Source organism: Lagenorhynchus albirostris, chromosome 20 (genome assembly GCF_949774975.1).
Source record: "Lagenorhynchus albirostris chromosome 20, mLagAlb1.1, whole genome shotgun sequence".
In the NCBI taxonomy this organism is placed as follows: Eukaryota; Metazoa; Chordata; class Mammalia; order Artiodactyla; family Delphinidae; genus Lagenorhynchus; species Lagenorhynchus albirostris.
In genome coordinates, this window is record NC_083114.1 from 12419295 (window position 1) to 12438723 (window position 19429).

General features: G+C 47.9%; 1 protein-coding gene and 1 long non-coding RNA gene across 6 annotated transcripts in view; one reads left to right on the top strand and one right to left on the bottom strand.

Annotated features, from left to right (window-relative positions):
• Nucleotides 1-6592: 6592 nt before the first annotated feature.
• The window catches only part of LOC132511400 (uncharacterized), a 16530-nt gene continuing 3693 nt past the window's right edge, over nucleotides 6593-19429 (bottom strand). For 4 of the 5 annotated variants that reach the window (XR_009537613.1, XR_009537612.1, XR_009537615.1 and 1 more), the window contains exon 3: nucleotides 14880-18251. This is a non-coding gene — a long non-coding RNA (uncharacterized LOC132511400). Of the gene's footprint in view, nucleotides 7669-14879; nucleotides 18252-19429 lie in introns of those variants that run through there. The other variant, XR_009537616.1, reaches the window with a different exon arrangement.
• CCDC92B (coiled-coil domain containing 92B) overlaps nucleotides 18180-19429 on the top strand; it is a 5189-nt gene continuing 3939 nt past the window's right edge. The window contains exon 1 of the mRNA XM_060134575.1: nucleotides 18180-18324. Coding sequence (XP_059990558.1) covers nucleotides 18195-18324 — 130 coding nt within the window. The 5' untranslated portion in view covers nucleotides 18180-18194. The remainder of the gene's footprint in view (nucleotides 18325-19429) is intronic.

Below are 19429 nucleotides of genomic sequence, written 5' to 3' on the forward strand. Positions count from 1 at the left end.
CAGCACGCTGCCTGACCCTAGGATCCGCTCCAACCAGGCCTTCAAACTAGTTTCACCCCAGAACTTTAGTTTGAGTTGAGCAGAGACCAACATGGCCCACAGCGTCCTGGGAGCCTGGTTTGAAGGAGCTGAGTTTTAGAAATGTTTATAAACACAGATTGTCTGTACATTGCACAGTGCAATTCACCTGCCTCTCATATCAGGACAATCCACATGCTTTGCAGGAGGGAAACTTCTGCAGAGAGGAGAAAATCTAGCTCCCGGTGTAGAGCCCCTGGGAGCTTATCTTCCCCTTAGGGATGGTGGACCCATGCTCAGGAGCATTGGAAAAGTTTCCAGCAGAGTCCAAATGCTACTGACATCTGTCACTATATCCATAGGCACCTTCCCCAGGGTGTAACAAAAATCAGGATTACACAAATCCTGAGAATCCTCATCTGAGCTTTCCACTAGGTCTCAACTAAAGAACTGACAGGAAGCAACAGGGAATGAAGAACTTAACCAATACAGAGGCATCATGTAAAAGAAAACAGAGAAGGAGATACAGACAGGATAGTTTGGCAGCTCGCCTTTGACCTTTAAATATAGTGTCTCGCATGAGGCTAGCAATTGCCTTTGAGTATCCTTTCCTTAAGCTTCCCCAACATAATTAACAAGGAAACCAAGGAAACAGAATAGAAGGTCTGAAAACATCCCCACCTGTGTGTATGTGTAATATATGTATTTCAAATTAGTGATGGATATGGTGATGCGACAATTAGCCATTTACAGAGGGGAAAAAAAAGCAAGGCCTCTATTTCACATAACAAGATATATTTCAGATGAACTATAAATGTAAGTGTATAAATATATATAAGGGAGTAGAAAAAATACATAGGTAAGTATTGTGATATTAAAATGGGGATGGGGCTTTCCTGGTGGCGCAGTGGTTGGGAGTCTGCCTGCCGATGCAGGGGACACGGGTTCGTGCCCCGGTCCAGGAAGATCTGGGCCCGTGAGCCATGGCCGCTGAGCCTGCGCATCCGCAGCCTGTGCTCCGCAACGGGAGAGGCCACAACAGTGAGGGGCCCGCGTACCACAAAAAAAATTTAAAAATAAAAAATAATAAAATAAAATGGGGATGGATTGTTTTAAGCTTGGCATCAATGGCAGAAGCCATACAGGGAGAGATTAATGGATTTGACTAAAATAAAAATATTTAACCTTAGCACATAACAAAAGTATAATAAGCAAAATTAAAAGGCAAATGTCAAACTGGTTTAAAAAATATATGCCTGTATTTGAACATCCATATTCATAGCACTGTTATTCGCAATAGCAAAGGAGTGGAAGCAGCCCAAATATCTATGGTTGGATTAATGGATAAGCAAAATGTTGTCTACACATACGATGGAATATTATTCAGTCTTAAAAGGGAAGGAAATTCTGACACGTGCTACAACATGGATGAACCTTGAAGATATTATGCTAAGTGAAATAAGCAAGTCACAAAAGAACAATACTGTATGATTTCACTTATATGAGGTTCCTAGAGTAGTTATATTTATAGAGACAGAAAGTAGAATCATGGTTGCCGAGGTCTGGGGGTGGGGAGGGAAGAGTAGACAGTTACTGTTTAATGGACACAGCATTTCAGCTGTGCAAGATTAAAAGAATTCTAGAAATGGATAGTGGTGATGGCTGTACAACAGTGTGAATGTATTTAATGCCATTAAATTGTACACTTAAAAATACTTACGATAGCAAATTCTATGTTATGTACACTTTACTACAATAAAAAATTTAAATGTTGAAAGTTTTTAGTATAAAGAAATAAGAAATGATAAATTCTCCAATAGAGAAATGGGCAAAGAATGTGAACAAACAATTCACAGAAGAAATATAAATAAATAGACACACTTTTTTAAAATATATTTATTTATTTATTTTTGGCTGTGTTGGGTCTTTGTTGCTGTACACAGGCTTTCTCCACTCGCAGTGAGCGGGGGCCACTCTTCATTGCGGGCGTGGGCTTCTCATGCCGTGGCTTCTCTTGTTGCCGAGCACAGGCTTTAGGCCAGCAGACTCAGTAGTTGTGGCTTGCAGGCTCTAGAGCGCAAGTTCAGTAGTTGTGGTGCAAGGGCTTTGTTGCTCCATGGCATGTGGGATCTTCCCGGACCAGGGCTCGAACCCATGTCCCTTGCATAGGAAGGTGGATTTTTAACCACTGCGCCACCAGGGATGTCCGTAGACACATTTTTAAATGTCAATATTACTGGAAATTAAGTATTTGAAAATGTAAATGTGATGTTATTTTTTTACTTGTCAAATTTGGAACAGTTGGTTGTTTTTGTGTTGTTGTTAATTATCCCATGCAGTGTTTGTATGGAGAAGGGAAGTAGGCTCTCCCAATCATGACTGAGGTCAGTGTACAAATTGGTTCAATTATTGTGCATGGCAATTTGACAGTATGATCAAAAGCCATCAGATGTGCATTTCTCTTGACTTAGTAATTTCTCTTTTTGGAATTCATCCTAAGGAGATAATTAGAAATGCGGGGGCGGGGGGAGGCTTTGTAAAAGAATGTTCCTTGCAACATTGTTTGCAATAGAGTAAAACTGAAGACAACACAAAAGTCCAACAGGAGATTAGTTAAGTGAAGAAGCAAGTCCATATGATGGGATATTATACAACTACTAAGAGAGACTTTTATTGACATGAAAAAAACAAGATATATTTTGAAATGAAAAAAAATGTTACCAAGTAGAACTAATATATTAAAATATTTGTAGAAAAATCTGGAAGAACTACAGGAACATATGTAAAAAGTGATTTATCTGGGCTTCCCTGGTGGCGCAGTGGTTGAGAGTCCGCCTGCCGATGCAGGGGACACGGGTTCGTGCCCCGGTCTGGGAGGATCCCACATGCCGCGGAGCGGCTGGGCCCGTGAGCCATGGCTGCTGAGCCTGCGCGTCCGGAGCCTGTGCTCCGCGGCGGGAGAGGCCACAACGGTGAGAGGCCCAAGTACCGCAAAAAAAAAAAAAAAAAAAAGTGATTTATCTCTGGGTGGGTGAAGTTATAGTGATTTTTATTTTATAGTTTTTCTTATCCATATATTCTAATTTTTCTAAATAAACATTACGTGCAATAAGAAAAAAGACAATAAAAGTCACTTTTCAAATGATTAAGCTACCAAGATATTTGCCACATGGCTGTTTTTCGGTTTTTTTTTTTTTCGGTACGCGGGCCTCAGCGTTGTGGCCTCTCCCGGTGCGGAGCAGAGGCTCCAGACGCGCAGGCTCAGCGGCCATGGCTCACGGGCCCAGCCGCTCCGCGGCATGTGGGATCTTCCCGGACCGGGGCACGAACCCGTGTCCCCTGCATCGGCAGGCGGACTCTCAACCACCGCGCCACCAGGGAAGCCCCACATGGCTGTTTTTAACATTAAAAAATAGAAACAATCTAATTATCAAACAATATGAAAATGGATAGAGTGCATTGTAGTTTATCAATACAGTGGAACTACACTCTGTAGCAGGAGAAAAATGTTCATGCTACGTTGCTAAGCCAAAAAGCAGACTACAAAATAAGATGTTTAAATTATACATAATTAAGATTTTATATAATAAAATTTTTAATGCCAAATGTTAGGATTTGTTATGACCAAAAGGTATAAGTGGACAATTCTGTTTTTATATCTTTACTTATCAAAAATTCCTAAGTTTTCTACAATGAATAATGTGGGGAAAAAAATTTAATTTTGATACATAGGCATCGATTGGTGAATGAAAACATTTAATGACTTTTAGGAGATTTCCAACATACAAGTGGAAAGAAAAAACACAATACAGAACAGGGTGTGGTGCTATATGATGTCAGTACCTTAAAAATGGGGAAAAATGGCTTCCCTGGTGGCGCAGTGGTTGAGAGTCCGCCTGCCGATGCAGGGGACGCAGGTTCGTGCCCCGGTCCGGGAAGATCCCATATGCCACGGAGCGGCTGGGCCCGTGAGCCATGGCCACTGAGCCTGTGCGTCCGGAGCCTGTGCTCCACAACGGGAGAGGCCACAACAGTGAGAGGCCCGCGTACCGCAAAAAAAAAAGAAAGAAAAAAAAAAGCGTGTGTGTGTACGTATACACAGAATTTGTTAATGGTGGAAAACTGGGCAGAGAAGTTGAAGATGGAGGATGAGGAAGTTTTTACTTTTATAAGTATCAGCATGTCTTTTTTTTTTAAGTATTTTTAAGAATTGTCTGCATAGTCTGTATATAATTCTGTACTATCTGGGTGGTGAGATTATGAGCTCTTTATCTTCTTTAAAAATTTTTTAGATTATTCAAAAATGATAGTGTATTTCAAACAAATAAAAGACTACAGCCAGCCACAAATAGCCAGTTATCTTCAAGAGGCTGCAAGCATTGTGAAGACTCCACAGAAACATGGGGGGGGGAAAAGTTGTGATGTAATATGGGTAAAAAAATCAGATATGCCAGGGAGTTCCCTGGTTGCCCAGTGGTTAGGACTCTGGGCTTTCATTGCTGTGGCCCGGATTCAATCCCTGGTCAGAGAACTGAGATCCCACAAATTGTGTGGCATGGCAAAAAAAAAAAAAAAAAATCAGATATGCCATGAAGATGACTATATAAATCATCATTCATACGAACAAACTAGAAGATAATACACAAAAATAATACTAGTTGCACTAGGGCAGTAGGATCACAGGTAGATTTTTGTTACTGCATTTCCCAACCTTTCGGAAGTATAATTCTAATGCTTCTGTAACGAAACACAATATTTAAAAGAATTGGCTGAAGGAAGTGGTACGTTTAAGGCAAAATGTGGAGCATTACATGTGGCAAAGCTAATACAAAGTTAGGGGAAAATTAAGGGAAAAAGTGGCCACAGTTACACCAGATCATGAAAGAACTGGGGAGCTAGCTGCCCAAGATCATGGAAAGTGGTCTGAAATGGAAGAACTCCAGGCACAGGCGGTGGAACCTCTCAGGATCCCTTCAGTGAAGTCTCCCGGGTGAGCATCTGAGCTCTCTGCCCTAGAAGGAGGAGGATGTGGGCAGGAATGAGGCAGAGGGGATGTGTCTGAGGCTGAGTTGTGGCCTAGTACACACACACACACACACACACACACAGAGCTCGTTCCTGTTGCCATGCTAGTGGTTGAGGAATGATCTCAAACTCCAAAAGTCAGAGCTGAGATTTTAGGGACCATTTTATCCAAATCAGCCATTTCACCCCTGAGCAGAGTGCAGCCTTGCCCTAGTTTGATCTTTCATTCTTAAGATAAGCTGACTAAAAGGCTTATCCACAGTAACTTCTGGTTGGGTCTCCAGTCCCAGAGCTCCCAGTCCCTCTAGCCACAGCATCCCAAGGGACCCAGATTGGGTGGTCTTTTGGGGTCAGGACAGATGGCCAAAGTCTTTGAAGAAAGGAGGGTATCCCTGTAACACTGTCACCTGCCCCCCTGTTTAGAGCATCTTGGTGTCCACCATTGCTGGAGCACTCAGTGGGCAGCAGCCTGGCAGAGAACAGCAAATGGGGCCCAAGTTGAGGAAGGTTGTGCCAGATATCTCCTTCCTCCAGAACCTTTCCACACCTTTCTCTACTCTGCTTGTGTCCCGGGAGGTCAACCTATGCAAGCAGTGCCAATGGACTCCCTTAACTTCTGGCTTCTGATTGGAACTGGCTTGAGGAGGCGCCAGCAGGAGATGGGGAGGAAAGAGGAGAGTGAGGCTGGGATATTTATTCCTCAGCTCCCTCCCAGGTCCCTGTGGGTCAGATGCTTCATTTTAAGGAAAGCCACAGCTCCTGCCAGGTAGCCCTCTCCCCATACCCATCCTTTCTGAATTCTCATAACTGCCTTCCTGTCCCTCCAGGCCTAGGGATGGTAACATCTCTGCCTATCCTTTGTTCTTAAACTCTGCCCTACAACCTTGTAGATAGTGCCTTAACTCTCTTCAAATGATTCACATTTTAAATGTGCTGTCTGTTCCCTGCCAGGACACCGACCAATGCAGAGCTGTTACCACTGTGGGTGCCTTCTGCCACTGCTGGAGTCAACTCCTCTCTGAGGGGCCTGATGAAGCCCACCTCTGGCTTTTTTTTTTTTTAAGTCACTGATTTTATTTTATTTATTTATTTGGTTGCGCCGGGTCTTAATTGTTACACACGGGCTCCTTAGTTGTGGCATGCAAACTCTTAGTTGCGGCATGCATGTGGGATCTAGTTCCCTGACCAGGGATCGAGCCCCGGCCCGCTGCATTGGGAGCACGGAGTCTTAACCACTGTGCCACTAGGGAAGTCCCCCACCTCTGGCCTCGATTGGGCTGGAGTTTGAATCCTGGCTCTGCTGCTTACAGTCTGGGTGGTATCAAACTTAACCTCTCTTGAGCCTCATTTTCCCCACCTGCAAATGGGAATAAACCTTTCCAGTAGGATTTCTCTGAAGTTTCAATGAGATTATGTGGGTAAAGTGCTCAGCTCAAAATAATGTTACTTCTGAGGCCTGATGTACACTTTTTATACAATTTAGTCTTCTTTGACTTGGTTACAAGTTTAATTTTGAAAATAGAGATATGATTTTTTTAAGTATTTAGTGGATGGCTTGGCATATAGAACATGCTTAATAAGTGTTATCATCAACATCATCATCCGCAATATCATAATCTCCGTGTGTCATAATATGTCTCTGGGTCTCCCCATAACGTCAGGTATAGGACCATGCAGTCAGCTTTGCTCAGTGTTACTGTCCTCTGTGTGCTGACTGATTGTTAACCCCCTCCAAGGAGGCTCCTCAAAGTCTCCTTGCCCAAAAGCCTAAGCCCTAGCTCTGCTGGTTCATCATTTTCAGTTATTCCTTGGATGCTTTTGTGCACATCTTTTGTTGTCTCACATGTGGATCTTCTTCCTGCAAGTGTCCCACCGACAGCCCTAGGGGCCCAGCTGGGAGCTTGGCCCAGTGCAGGACTCTGTCAGAAGCACTTCTTTTGGCAAGGCTAGAGCCCCCCATGGCCAGGCAGGGCCACCCATCAGACAGGCATCTGGAGCTGTTTGCTTCAGCTGGTGAAAAGCCAGAGTCCCAGGATCCATCTTTTTTTTCTTTTTTGGCTGTGTCGGGTCTTAGTTGCGGCATATGGGATTTTTCATGTGGTGCGCAGGCTCAGTAGTTGCGATGCGTGGGCTTAGTTGCCCCACGACATGTGGCATCTTAGTTCTCCAACCAGGGATCGAACCCGCATTAACTGCACTGGAAGGCAGATTCTTCTTTTTCTTTTTTTTAAATTTATTTTTGGCTGCATTGGGTCTTCATTGTTGCTGTGCACGGGCTTTCTCTAGTTGTGACGAGCAGGGGCTACTCTTTGTTGCGGTGTGCGGGCTGCTCATTGTGGTGGCTTCTCTTGTTGTGGAGCACAGGCTCTAGGCACGCGGGCTTCGGTAGTTCTGTCACACAGGCTCAGTAGCTGTAGCTCGCGGGCTCTAGAGCGCAGGGTCAGTAGTTGTGGTGCACAGGCTTAGTTGCTCCGCGGCATGTGGGATCTTCCCGGACCAGGGCTCGAACCCATGTCCCCTGCATTGGCAGGCGGATTCTTAACTACTGTGCCACCAGGGAAGTCCAGAAGGCAGATTCTTAACCACTGTGCCACCAGGGAAGTCCCTCCAGGATCCATCCTGATACTGATCAAGGAGAAAAACATTTGGGTCCTGGTTATAACAATTCCATCTGCATGCACTTTACAAAACCCTTTCACTCTCACCTCATGACAACCCCACAATGATCCTGTTGGCAGAGTAGATGTTGCTTTTCCTTTTTTACTATTTTAAGGAGGAACTGGAGCTCAGAGAGGTTAAGGCTTCCCCAGAATTACCTAACTAGTAAGTAATAGAGCTCAGACCAGAGCCCAGGTTTTCAGGTGCTTCATACCACATGTCTTCTGGGGATACAAAACATACCTTTCATCCTTCTTACCAATATCTCATGAAGTTGAGGGGTTGGTTCCTCAGAACTGGTAAATCAATGGTTTATCAGACCCATAGCCCTGCTGGAAACACAGACACAATACATGGCCCAGGAATGCTGCCCCAGGAGGGACAGCAAGGGACGAAGCAGCAGGACTGGGCTGGCCTTTCTGCTCCTCTCCCAGGGGTTTCCTCAGGGGAGATGGGGTGAAGAGGAGCTACCTTCAGCACAGCTAGAAGCTAAAGTTACCGCAGGGTGGGATTTGAGTTGCCTTTGAACCCCACTGCCTGTCAAGCCAACTAAGAGAGTAATTGCAATTTTTTGAGAATCTGCCAAGAGCAGCTAAAGCTTTTATCCATTGACGCTCAAGTCCAGTTAAGGTTTGAAAGTTGCCTAGGAAGGACCGGGAGCAAAGGGATCCATAGAGAAAAGGCAGGAGGACCTTTGATGAGTCGTTGGAACCTTCCCTGAGGCCCTCATGCCAAGGTCTCCCAGTTCTGGAGACAAAGGTAGACGATTTCTCTGGCTATTTGGCCCAGGAGGGTAGGGAAGGAAGTATTCGGCTGGCAACAGAGTGGGAAAAGCCAGACCAGCCCTTTAGTCTGAAGCCCCTCAGCCCCTTCCTCCAGTCCCTGAAGGCAGGGATGGAAATGACTCACCCAGAGGGAACTCTGGACCATCTGCCACTCACTCAGTGCCACCTAGTCCCTTGCCATCATAAGCAAGAATGCCTACCGAGCACGCAGCACTGTTGTATGTACTTTACATGCATTATTTCATTTAAACCTCACAACAACCCGAAGATCTTATGAGCCGTGTAGACCATCATTACCCCATTTTACAGATGAGGAGACTGGGGTCCTAGAAGGAGGAAGGTATTGGTAGACCCAGAATTAGAAGCCAAGCAGTCCGGTCCAGAAGCCTCCCATGTACAGTGAAAACGGATCAACACCAATGTTCTGGACTTTAGTTAGGGTTTTAAAAGGATCTTCTCTTGGCTTTTGGGCCCCTCAAATAGAGGGCAAGGGGATATCTTATTAACTGCCGCCCAGAGAGGTGACGTGACTCACCCAAGGTCACACAGCTAGTGACAGATCTGAGGCACAGGGTAGATTTTCTGACCCCTGGGCAGCTCACCCCCCAACCCCAACCCTTCCCTGGGCCAGTGGGGGGCACTGTCTCTGGTTTCTACGCCAGGGGGTGGGCAGAGGGGAGGAGCGGATCGCGGCCTGCGGGCCTGGGCGCTGTCCGCGGTGCTGATACGCCCGCCGCGCCCTTGCTCTCCAAGTGGTCGGCGGGTTCCCCGGGTTTCCCTTCCAGCTTCCAGGCAAAGCCGGCTCCGCGAGTTCGGCAGCCCGCCGGGGTCCTTAGGCCTGGCTCCCGGGGCTCCCGGGACTCCCGGGATTCCCCCTCCCCCGACCGCGCTCAGCCAGCCTCCCCTCCCCCCGCCCCGCCCACGGCCCCTCCTCGCCAGTCCCAGGTCCCTCCCCTCCCCCCTTATCTCTCCCGCCCCCCCTTCCCCCCTACTGCTCGTTCGCCAGTTCCGGTCACGTTGCTGGGTGTTTACGCCTGGAGCCCGCCCCGGACCCCCCTCGGCGCCCGGGAGCCCCCCGGAGCCCCGGCCCGACCGCCCCGCAGCCTCGCAGTAGCTGATGGCGCCACAGCCCGGGCGGGTGCTGCGGAACCCCGGGCGCAGCTAGCGCGGGGAAGAACAGCGCCTCCCCCCACCCAGCCCGGCCAGGACTCAGGGCTCCGCTGGCCCGTCGCTCCCTCAGGTCCCGAAGGTGAGGAGGCCGGTGGGCGTGGGGGTGGGCGTCCGGGTGGCCCCGGGTGGGGAACCGCACGACCCGGGCTCCAGCTCCCCCGGGAGGGCTGGCGCGGGGCTGCGCACCACAGCGCGGGAGACGGACAGGACCCGCGGGCTGCTGGCAGAAGTTGTCCTCCGCCGCCCAGACTCGGGTCCTTCCTGGCCCTGGCGAAGAGTCCAGAGCGGCCCGAGGTCGAGCCACCGCCACCTCCTGCCACCTCCCACCACGCGTATCTTTCCTTCTGCCTGCCTTCCCCTGCCCTCCCTAGGTACCTCTCTTCGCCGTCCTCCTTCGTCTCCACATCCCCCCCTGCCTTCTCTGGGAGTCATATTCGAGGCATAATCAGGGCAGAACATTAAGACTGAAGGGGGCGGGGGCTCCAGTTTCCCCATACATCCCACTCCCCGTGTCCCTGGATCTTCAGCTCCACTGAGGTCGGGGCTCCTGGGATCTTCAGTAGAGAGGGGGGCCATAGCCTAGAGGTATTGGGGGATGAGGGGCCCCAGAGTGGAGGACCACAAGACCACCAGAGAACTGTGGCTCCACAACTGGCCAAGTGACCCCACCTGGCAGAGAGTCCCAGACATTTGTCAAGGACTGACTTTTTGTTCCCAACGCAAGTCCCCAGGAAAGCCAAGGACTTGGGGAGGTTGTGGGGGGGAGTAATTATTTTTTAATACGTGTACTGACTTGGTCTGGTGAGGCCCTGCCCTCAGGAAGCTTATGGCTTAGAGCCAGGTTTGCACACGCACACACGGGGGGCATGCACACACACACAGCATAATATGATACAAGGCAGAATGCCTAGGGAACACAAAGGCAGGAGAGAGTCTTCCCAGCATGGTGGGCCAGGGAAGCCTTCATGGGAAAGGTAGCATCTGAGCAGGGCCTTGAAGGATGGGTCAGGTTTCGGGAGGCAGAGATAGGGTGGGGGATAGTGAGGAGATGTCCACGGCTAGCAGCAAGAGGTAGAATCTGAAAGAGGAGTTCAGACTGCAGATGTGCACTGTGTTTTGATTGTGAAGGGCCTTGAATGCCACGGTGAGCACCCAGTGGAGACATCCTAGTTGCCAGGCACTGTAGTTGTATATGTTGGGCAAACTACTTAACCTCTCTGAGCCTCTGCTTCCTCATCTATGGGGTGGATGTACTAATAGGACCTTCAATGCAGGGTTGTTGTAAAGATAAATGAGTTAGGAGCTTCCCTGGTGGTTCAGTGGTTAGGACTGGGTGCTCTCACTGCAGAGGGCCCGGATTCAATCCCTGGTCAGGGAACTAAGATCCCGCAAACCGCGCAGCCAAAAAAAAAAATAAGTAAATAAATAAATGAGTTAATATACATAAAATGCTAAGAGCAATGCCAGCCATTTATTGTTATTTTATAGGTATTATTACCTGTGCACAGATGGGTTTTTTTCTTTGTTTTTTTTTTTAACTTGGCTGCATGGCTTTCGGGATCTCAGTTCCCCGACCAGGGATCAAACCTGGGCCCCCCGCAGTGCAAGTGCAGAGTTCTAACCACTGGACCGCCAGGGAATTCCGCTGATGATTATTATAAATATTATTACCTGTGCATCCATGTCTGAGAAAGACTTCTTGAGTTCCTGCTCTCCCTCCTACCCCAGGCCTCAGAGTCAGGTAGTGAAGAGGAATAATGACTAAGAAAAGTAAAGAATATATTCATTCATTTATTTATCCATTCATTACCATGCCTCTCTTATCTAATATACCTGCCCTGGCTATAAGAATGATAAACATAAGTTTAACTTTCTCCTTGAAACAAGAATTCATACTTAAAGAATTTTAACAAAATGTGGGTATTTTAATGTTCAGAACAGTGCAGGGATATTTGTTGACTCAATAAATATTTTCAGTCCCAAAGAGAAAAGAAACACCAAGAATGAAATTGAAACTGGGACAAGAGAAGCAGTCAGGGGCTGCGCGGTGGCAGACAGTGCAAACTCCACATAAGCGAAAGCAAGAGGCTTCAGCTGTGCTTCATCTCCCAGCCACGGTGTCTGCCTGAGGGAGAGACGGGGGCGGCAGAGACCAAGGGACATGGAGCAGACTAAGAAAGGGAGGATGGTTAGCCACTCAAGGAAAATTTGGACTACTTAAGTGGTTTTCAAACTTTTGGTTAGTGGACGCCCTTTCTCCAATGAATTTGTATGCACAAGCCCACCATATAAAAGAGGAAGAAACACAGCAAAGCTTCCATCCTGTCTTTTGCCCTCAAACCTTTTGGCCACATCTGAGACCCCTTTGCAGAGCTCTGGGGCTCTATGCAGCAAAGTTTGAAAAACACTGATTGCGATGATTCTGAGGGCCCCTCTGAGCCCTGAGTACTATGATTCTGTACTTTCTGTGGTTCTTTCAACCCAAGGAGCTCTAAGAACTGGAGAGGAGAGAGAACTACAGTTTCCTCCTTGCCCAGTCTGTGGTAGATAGCTAGCTGGGGAAGGAAGTGGGTACCCATAAGCTCCAGAGACAAGCAGGAGATGAGGTCATTTTCAGAGATCAGGAGCCCAGGCCTTAGAAAGTCAGAATTGTACCAGGATCACAGAGTTCCTGGGCCTGACACTTTGTCAATGGTTGGGGACCTGAGCACAGAAGGTTTCTCCCACCAGCTTCGCCAAGAAGGAAAAATATTTATAACTTTCAAATAGATGAGAGGCATATCAAAAGTACTTGGAATTAACTCTATAAATTGTGAAGCCTGTGTTACAGGTCCTTTTTTATTCTTAATGACACTTTTTTTAAATGAACTTTTTTTTATCAAACTAGAAGATTCACAGAGAGAACTAGGGACACAAGGAGAAGGTGGGCAGCATAAACAACGCAGGTCCTGAAGTGGTCAGGACAGTGGACAGAGGTGAGGGACCCTTCTCAGCAAGCACTGTAATCTGTGAGTTTGGGCATCTCGGGCTGGGTGCAGGGAGAAGGTGGCACTGATAGCTCTAACCCTTCATCTGCTGCCACTGGCCTGGACCAAGTCCTCAGGCAGGAGCATTTTCTGAAGTCTGGAGCTTCCGGCACTGCATTTCTATGCAAAAACCTGACGTTTTCCTGGCTCAGGCCTTCTGAAGTGCCTATGATTCCCCAGCTACACAGAGAGATCTGTGTTGTCCCTGGTTCCCCCTTCCCCACTCCATTCCCCGCCCTCCCCCAAACAAACTAAACAATACCGTCTAAGAAAGAATATTTGCCAAGATCGTTTGTGACCCAAATTTCTGCCCTGTGAAGAACAGCCTGCCTAGTTGGAAGCAAATACTCAAGTCCTTCTGGGAAGGCACAGAAACAGCTGGTTGGTTCAGCCTCTCACTGTGGCCAGGGTCCAGTCTCCAGGGCTGTGTGGAAAGGGCTTTTACTCTTCAGAAACATTTGCTTTTCAGCAGCTAGGGACAGACATTTTCTCTCTTCATCCTAAGCACAGGCCCACATGCCTTCATCCCTCGGGTGCACGCACAGCAGACACACAGATACAAGAGAAGCAGGAACCCTCCCCCAACACACATACACACATGCACACACATCCATGCACTCCTTGAGGCATGCACACAGGCTCAAGTATATGCACAGGTGCAGAGGCACACACATCCCAACACAGATACACAAGAGCACAGACGTAGCTCACCTGTTCCTCCCGAGTTAGGCACCAGTATACTGACTGCCTGCTTGAAATCTATTTCTCCTTGTTTGAGGTCTCCTGAGCATGTCAAATCTAACACGTCTCGGGCTGGGACTTAACTTCTCTGTAAATCCGCTTCTCCGTCAGTCTGCCCCAGCTTGACAGATTCACTCACTCAGGCATTCTACACATGTTTACTGAGTGGTTCCTATTTGCCAGATGCTATGCTAGCTACTAGGGAACAGGGGGAAACAAAACAGAGTCCTTCACCTTGGGTTGCCAACGATCTGGCAGGAGAAACAGATAAGCAGAAATGTAATGTATTCTTGTGGTGATAAGTTCATGGGAAACAAAACAATGCAGATTAAGGGAATGGAGGGTGACAGAGTGTTCCATTTTTTGGTTTCTTGTTTGTTTGTTTTGGCCGCGCCGTGCGGCTTGAGGGATCGTAGTTCCCCCATCAGGGAACAAACCTGGGCCCCCAGCAGTAGAAGCATAATGTCCTGACCACTGGACTGCCAAGGAATTCCCAAGAGTTCTATTTTAAATCAGGCAATCAGAGAAGGGCCCTGGGTCAGAGTCCTGAATGCAGGGAGGGAATGGACCTTGAGGGTATCCTGAAGAAGGACATTCCTGGCAGAGGGAAAGTCCCTGAGGCTACAGTATGCTGGGCAAGTTGAATAAAAAGCCATGAGGCCAGAGCTTCCCTGGTGGCTCAGTGGTTAAGAATCTGCCTGCCAATGCAGGGGACATGGGTTTGATCCCTGGTCCAAAAAGATCCCACATGCTGTGGGGCAACTAAGCCCGTGCACCACAACTACCGCTCTCCACGACTAGAGAAAGCCCACAAGCAGCAACAACGACCCAACACAGCCAAACATAAATTTTAAAATAAAGAAAGAAAAAAGAAAGGAATCAAAGATGACTCCTAGGTTTTTGGCCTGAGCAGCCAAGTGCCCTTTATCAAGATAGCGAACACTGGGCCAGAGCAGGCTTGTAGGAGAGATCATAAGAGTTCAGTATTGAACCTTGTAAGTTTGAGGGACCTATTAGACACCCAAGTGGAGGTATTAGGAGATTTAGTTTAGGGGTAAGCATATAAATAGCATTTACAGCCATTGGAATGAATGGATGAGATCATGGAAGGAGTGATTATAGAAGAGATCCAATGTGAAAGAGGTCCAGCATGAAAGATGAAGAAATGGGGAAAGACCCAGCAAAAAGTGCCTTCATACTTGAGTTTCCCAAACTGGAAAACTGGGAGACATCCTGGACATCCCCTTCCCCATCATCATGATCTAATCCAAGCCATCCCCTCATCCTGCCAGTTCTACCCATAAAATACACCTGGAACTTGTCTCCAACTCTACCTCCATCATCTGGTCCAGGCCTTTGTCATCTCTCACCTTAATAACTGCTACATTTTCCCAGCTGACTTCCCCACGTCCACTCTGCCCCCTCTCATCTGCCCTCCCCACAACAGCCAGTGATCTTTTAAAAATGCAAATCATATCATGTCCATCTCCTGCTTAAAATCCTTTAATAACTTTCCAATTCATTTAGCATTAGTCCAAAATTCTTAACACAGTTTTAAGTCCCTGTGTGATCTTTCACTTGCTAACCTCACTTCCTGCAACTCTCCGCTAATACCTTACACTTCAACTTCACCAGCAGTGGCAATGTCTCCGTTCCTCAAAAAGACCACGTGAAGCACTTAGCGCAAAGCCTGGCACATAGTAGGCACTCAGTAAATGTAAGCTATCATTATTCTACCTCTGGGCCTTCACAGATGCTGTTCCCTGTGTGGAATGCTCTTCCCTTTAGTCTTCTAACTCCTACCCCCCTTCAAGTCTGTATTCGTTTTCTATTGCTGCATAAATTTGTCATCTCACAGTTTCCAAGGATCAGAAGTCTGGCACCTTTTACTTGGGTCCTCCACTCAGGGTCTCCTAAGGCTGAAATCAAGGTAGGGCTGCATCCTTCTCTGAAGGTTCAACTAGGGAAAGATCCGTTTCCAAGATACCTTAGGTTGTTGGCAGTATTTACTTCCCTGCAGCTGTAGGACTGGAGTCCCCATTTTCTTGCTAGCTGTCAATCAGGGACCATTCTCAGCTACTAGAGCCCTCGCTCAGGTTCTTGCCTTTGGCTTCCTGCACAGGCTGTCTCACAGCATGGCAGTTTACCCCTTCTAGGCCAGAAGCCAAATTTCTCTCACGCTTCAGATCTCTTCCTATAGCAAGGGCCCTTAGAACCTGGCCCACCCAGAATAATCTTCCTTCTGTTTTTAACTCAAAGTCAACTGATTGGAGACCTTAATTACATCTGTAAAATCCTTCACCTTTGTCATATAACCTAATCAGAGGAATGAAATCTATCATATTCACAGTCCCACCCACACCCAAGGGGAGAGGATAATGTTAGAGAGTGTATATATCAGGGGCTGGGAATCTTGGGGACCACCTTGGAATTCTGCCTGCCACAAGGTCTCAGCCTAAAATCATTTCTTTTTTTTTTTTTTAATATTTATTTGGTTGCACCAGGTCTTCATTGCAGCACATGGGCTCCTTAGTTGCGGCTCATGGGCTCCTTATTTGCGGCACACGGGCTCCTTAGCTGTGGCACGTGAACTCTTAGTTGCAGCGTGAATGTGGGATCTAGTTTCCTAACCAGGGATCGAACCCGGGCCCCCTCCATTGGGAGCACGGATTCTTATCCACTAGGCCACCAGGGAAGTCCCTCAGCCTAAAATCATTTCCACAAAGATACCTTCCCTGACCCCAGATCTAAACTAGGTCCCACTTTATATTCTTTCAACGTTACCCTGCAGGTTTCTTTCACAGCACTTACAGATTGTAACTGTAAACTTATTTGTATTATTTGTTTGTTTGATGTACCTGTTTATTTGTTTGATTCTCTTCTCTTGGCCTTGTGAGCTCCATGAGAGCAGAAAGCAGGAATACTGTTTTGTTCGTCACTATGTCCCTGTACCCAGCACAGTGGTTGGTAACAGTAGATCATTGAATGAATGAATGATGAACAAATGGACAAATCAGGGCACGGATTAACCTACTCAGACATTAAACAGGGAGGAGAAGGGATGAGGCATTGATTGAGCCAGGTTCTGTGCTAAGTGCTCTACAATTTCTAATTTCATTTAACCCTCACAACTATCCTAGGACTGCTCCTGTTAGTAGCCTCATTTTACAGAGAGGGGAAGCAAGGTTTAGAGAGGTTAACTTTCTTGCCCAAAGTCACACAGCAGGGAACCGAAAAACCTAGGATTCAAATCCAGGACTGTTTCCAGTGTAAATACTGGGAAACTTCTTTGGATTCCAAAGGCTTGGTTGGAGAATTGGATCTGCTGCCACTTACTGACCACACGACCTGGCACAAGTCACTTCAGCTCTGAGTCTGTTTCTTTGTGAAATGGAGGTGGTGATACCTACTGAAGAGTGGTTGGCAGAAGTAAGATAATGTGCATAAAGTTCCCTAAATATAGCAGATGGTCAGTAAATGTAACCAGTGATTCCCACAGGCCAAAGGGCCACCCACCCCACTGCTGAAGTGAAAGTCCATTTGGTTGGATTAGGGAGGCCATACAGGTACAAGGGAAGGGGGGCCCCAAGAGAGGAACCTATGAACGTGAGGTTCTCAGGTGCACCTGCTGGATGTGACCCTACAAATGGAAATCTTGCTTTGCAGAGGCTTACCAGAAAGCCTGTTTCAAGGGGACCATTGCTGAACAGAACAAGCCAGCAACTGGTTTTCCTCTCCTCTGGCCAGGGAGTTCCTAGGGCAGGTGGAGGAAGGGCCGTCACAAGCTTTGGGAGTCCCTGGCGGAGAAGGCATGAGCTCTGAGTCCTGGACTCCAGAGGGCTCGGCTTCCGCTGCCCTCTGCCTCCTGCTTTTGCCCTCTGCCTATGCTTTTCCAAGACACTGATCATCACAGAAGAGACTCACTGGGCAAGGGGCAGGGTCAGAAGAGAGAGCTGAAAAGCCAGGCCATCACTAGGATTCAGGGATGCAAGCCTCCCTCTCCCATCACAGTGTCATAAGCTTCTACCATGGACCTACTGCTTAGGTCTCCATATGACCCTCCCCCATTCCTCTTGGAAAAAGGGACTCCACCACCTGCCCTCAGCCCACAGGATCAGTCTTAATAAAACATTCATCAGATCTTCCTCTTCTGTGACATGGAAGAGTCCAGAGCCCTGGGCTGAGGTTAAATCAGAGAAATGGAATTGAACTGGCAGAGGGTTGTGCACTAACCATCACACTGCCCTGCCAGTTGACGGTCACCCTTGAGCTGGGATGCTTGAGGGATGGCAGAGCGGGAGAGGCTTCAGCATTCATCCTCTCCACAATTCCCTAATTTTACCCAGGAGAAAACTGAGAGCCTAGAGAGGGAGAGGGCTTGCCCAAAGTCACACAGCTTGTGAAGCAGCAGACGAGAACCCAAATGTCTGTCTCTCTTTATTGACTTTGCTGCCCCATTTGTTTTCCTCTGAGATACAGAAGAGGCTAAAGTTACATGGGGGCAAGGGAGTAAAGCCATTTCCCTCTGAGCCTCTGGTTCTTCATCTGTTAAATGGGAATAATTATACTTCCTGCCAACACACCGCTTGTTTATGAAGTTTCAGTGAGTAAATACAAATGACTTCAGTGGCAGAATCATCTGCCTGGTACAAGAGGACCCCAGACTGAAGGAGACAATTGAAAGGACCTGAAGGTTGGCAGGGTGGATGGGCCCAGAAGATGTGGGTTCACCTTGTCATCCTCCCCAGGTGGGGCCCAGGCCTGGGTTGCCATGGATACCGTGTCCCTGGAGCATCAGATCCAGAGCGTGCAACGCCACATCAGCTTCCTGAAAAAAGAACAGATGGCCCTGCTGCGAGACCTGCACCTGGAAATCCTGAGGCTGCAGAAACGCTGCTCAGGTGAGGCCTGGAGGGATGGCGGGGGGCGACTGTCATCATCATAAGCACTGTCCCTGATGGGGTGTCCACCGTGAGCCTCTCTGAGCCTCTTAACAATCCTGCCAGGCAGGTGTTCGATCACCCCTTTTTCTTGGTGAGGAAACTGAATCTTAGGGAAGTGAGATACAAAATGTTCATCAAGCACCTCACAGCCCTAAGAAGCCCTCAGTCTAGCTGGGGAGACACACACACACCAACAGGTAATCTAAAGATACACAAAAAATGAAGAGGGCTGACAGGAGTTCACGGGCAGGATCATGTCCAGCTTGAGGCGTGGGTGATGGAGGAGGAGACCAGGCATCCCACGCTCCCCAGAGGAGGGAGCACTTCCTCTCCCTGAGAGCTGAGTAAGATTTAGACATGCTGAGATATTACGGGGCAACGAGGGTGGAGAAAGCTTTCCAAATGAAAGGAACAGCATGGCAACATTCAGAAGGTAGGAAACCAAAAGCTCACGAAAAGCTCTATTCGACTGGATAATGCTGTGCTTAAAGCTGCTGGGAAATAACGGTTGCAGACAGATCATGGAAGACTGTGACCAATATCAGGACAGCTAAGAAGTCCTCCTGGGTAGTAGGGAGCCACTGAAGATCTTTGAGCAGAATCATGCTACATTAAGAAACTCAATCCGGGGGACTTCCCTGGTGGCGCAGTGGTTAAAAATCCACCTGCCAATGCAGGGGACATGGGTTCGAGCCCTGGTCCAAGAAGATCCCACGTGCCACGGAGCAACTAAGCCCGTGTGCCACAACTACTGAGTCTGCGCTCTAGAGCCCGCGAGCCACAGCTAGTGAGCCCACGTGCCACAACTACTAAAGCCCACGCACCTAGAGCCCATGCTCTGCAACAAGAGAAGCCACCGCAATGAGAAGCCCGTGCACCACAACGAAGAGTAGTCCCCACTCTCTGCAACTAGAGAAAGCCAGAACACAGCAACGAAGACCCAACACAGCCAAAAATAAATATAACTTAAAAAAAAAAAAAAGAAAGAAACTCAATCCAGCAGTTGTATGGCAGATGAATTGGTGGGAGAAGGAGGCAGGGAGACTAGTGACAGGTCCGGGGG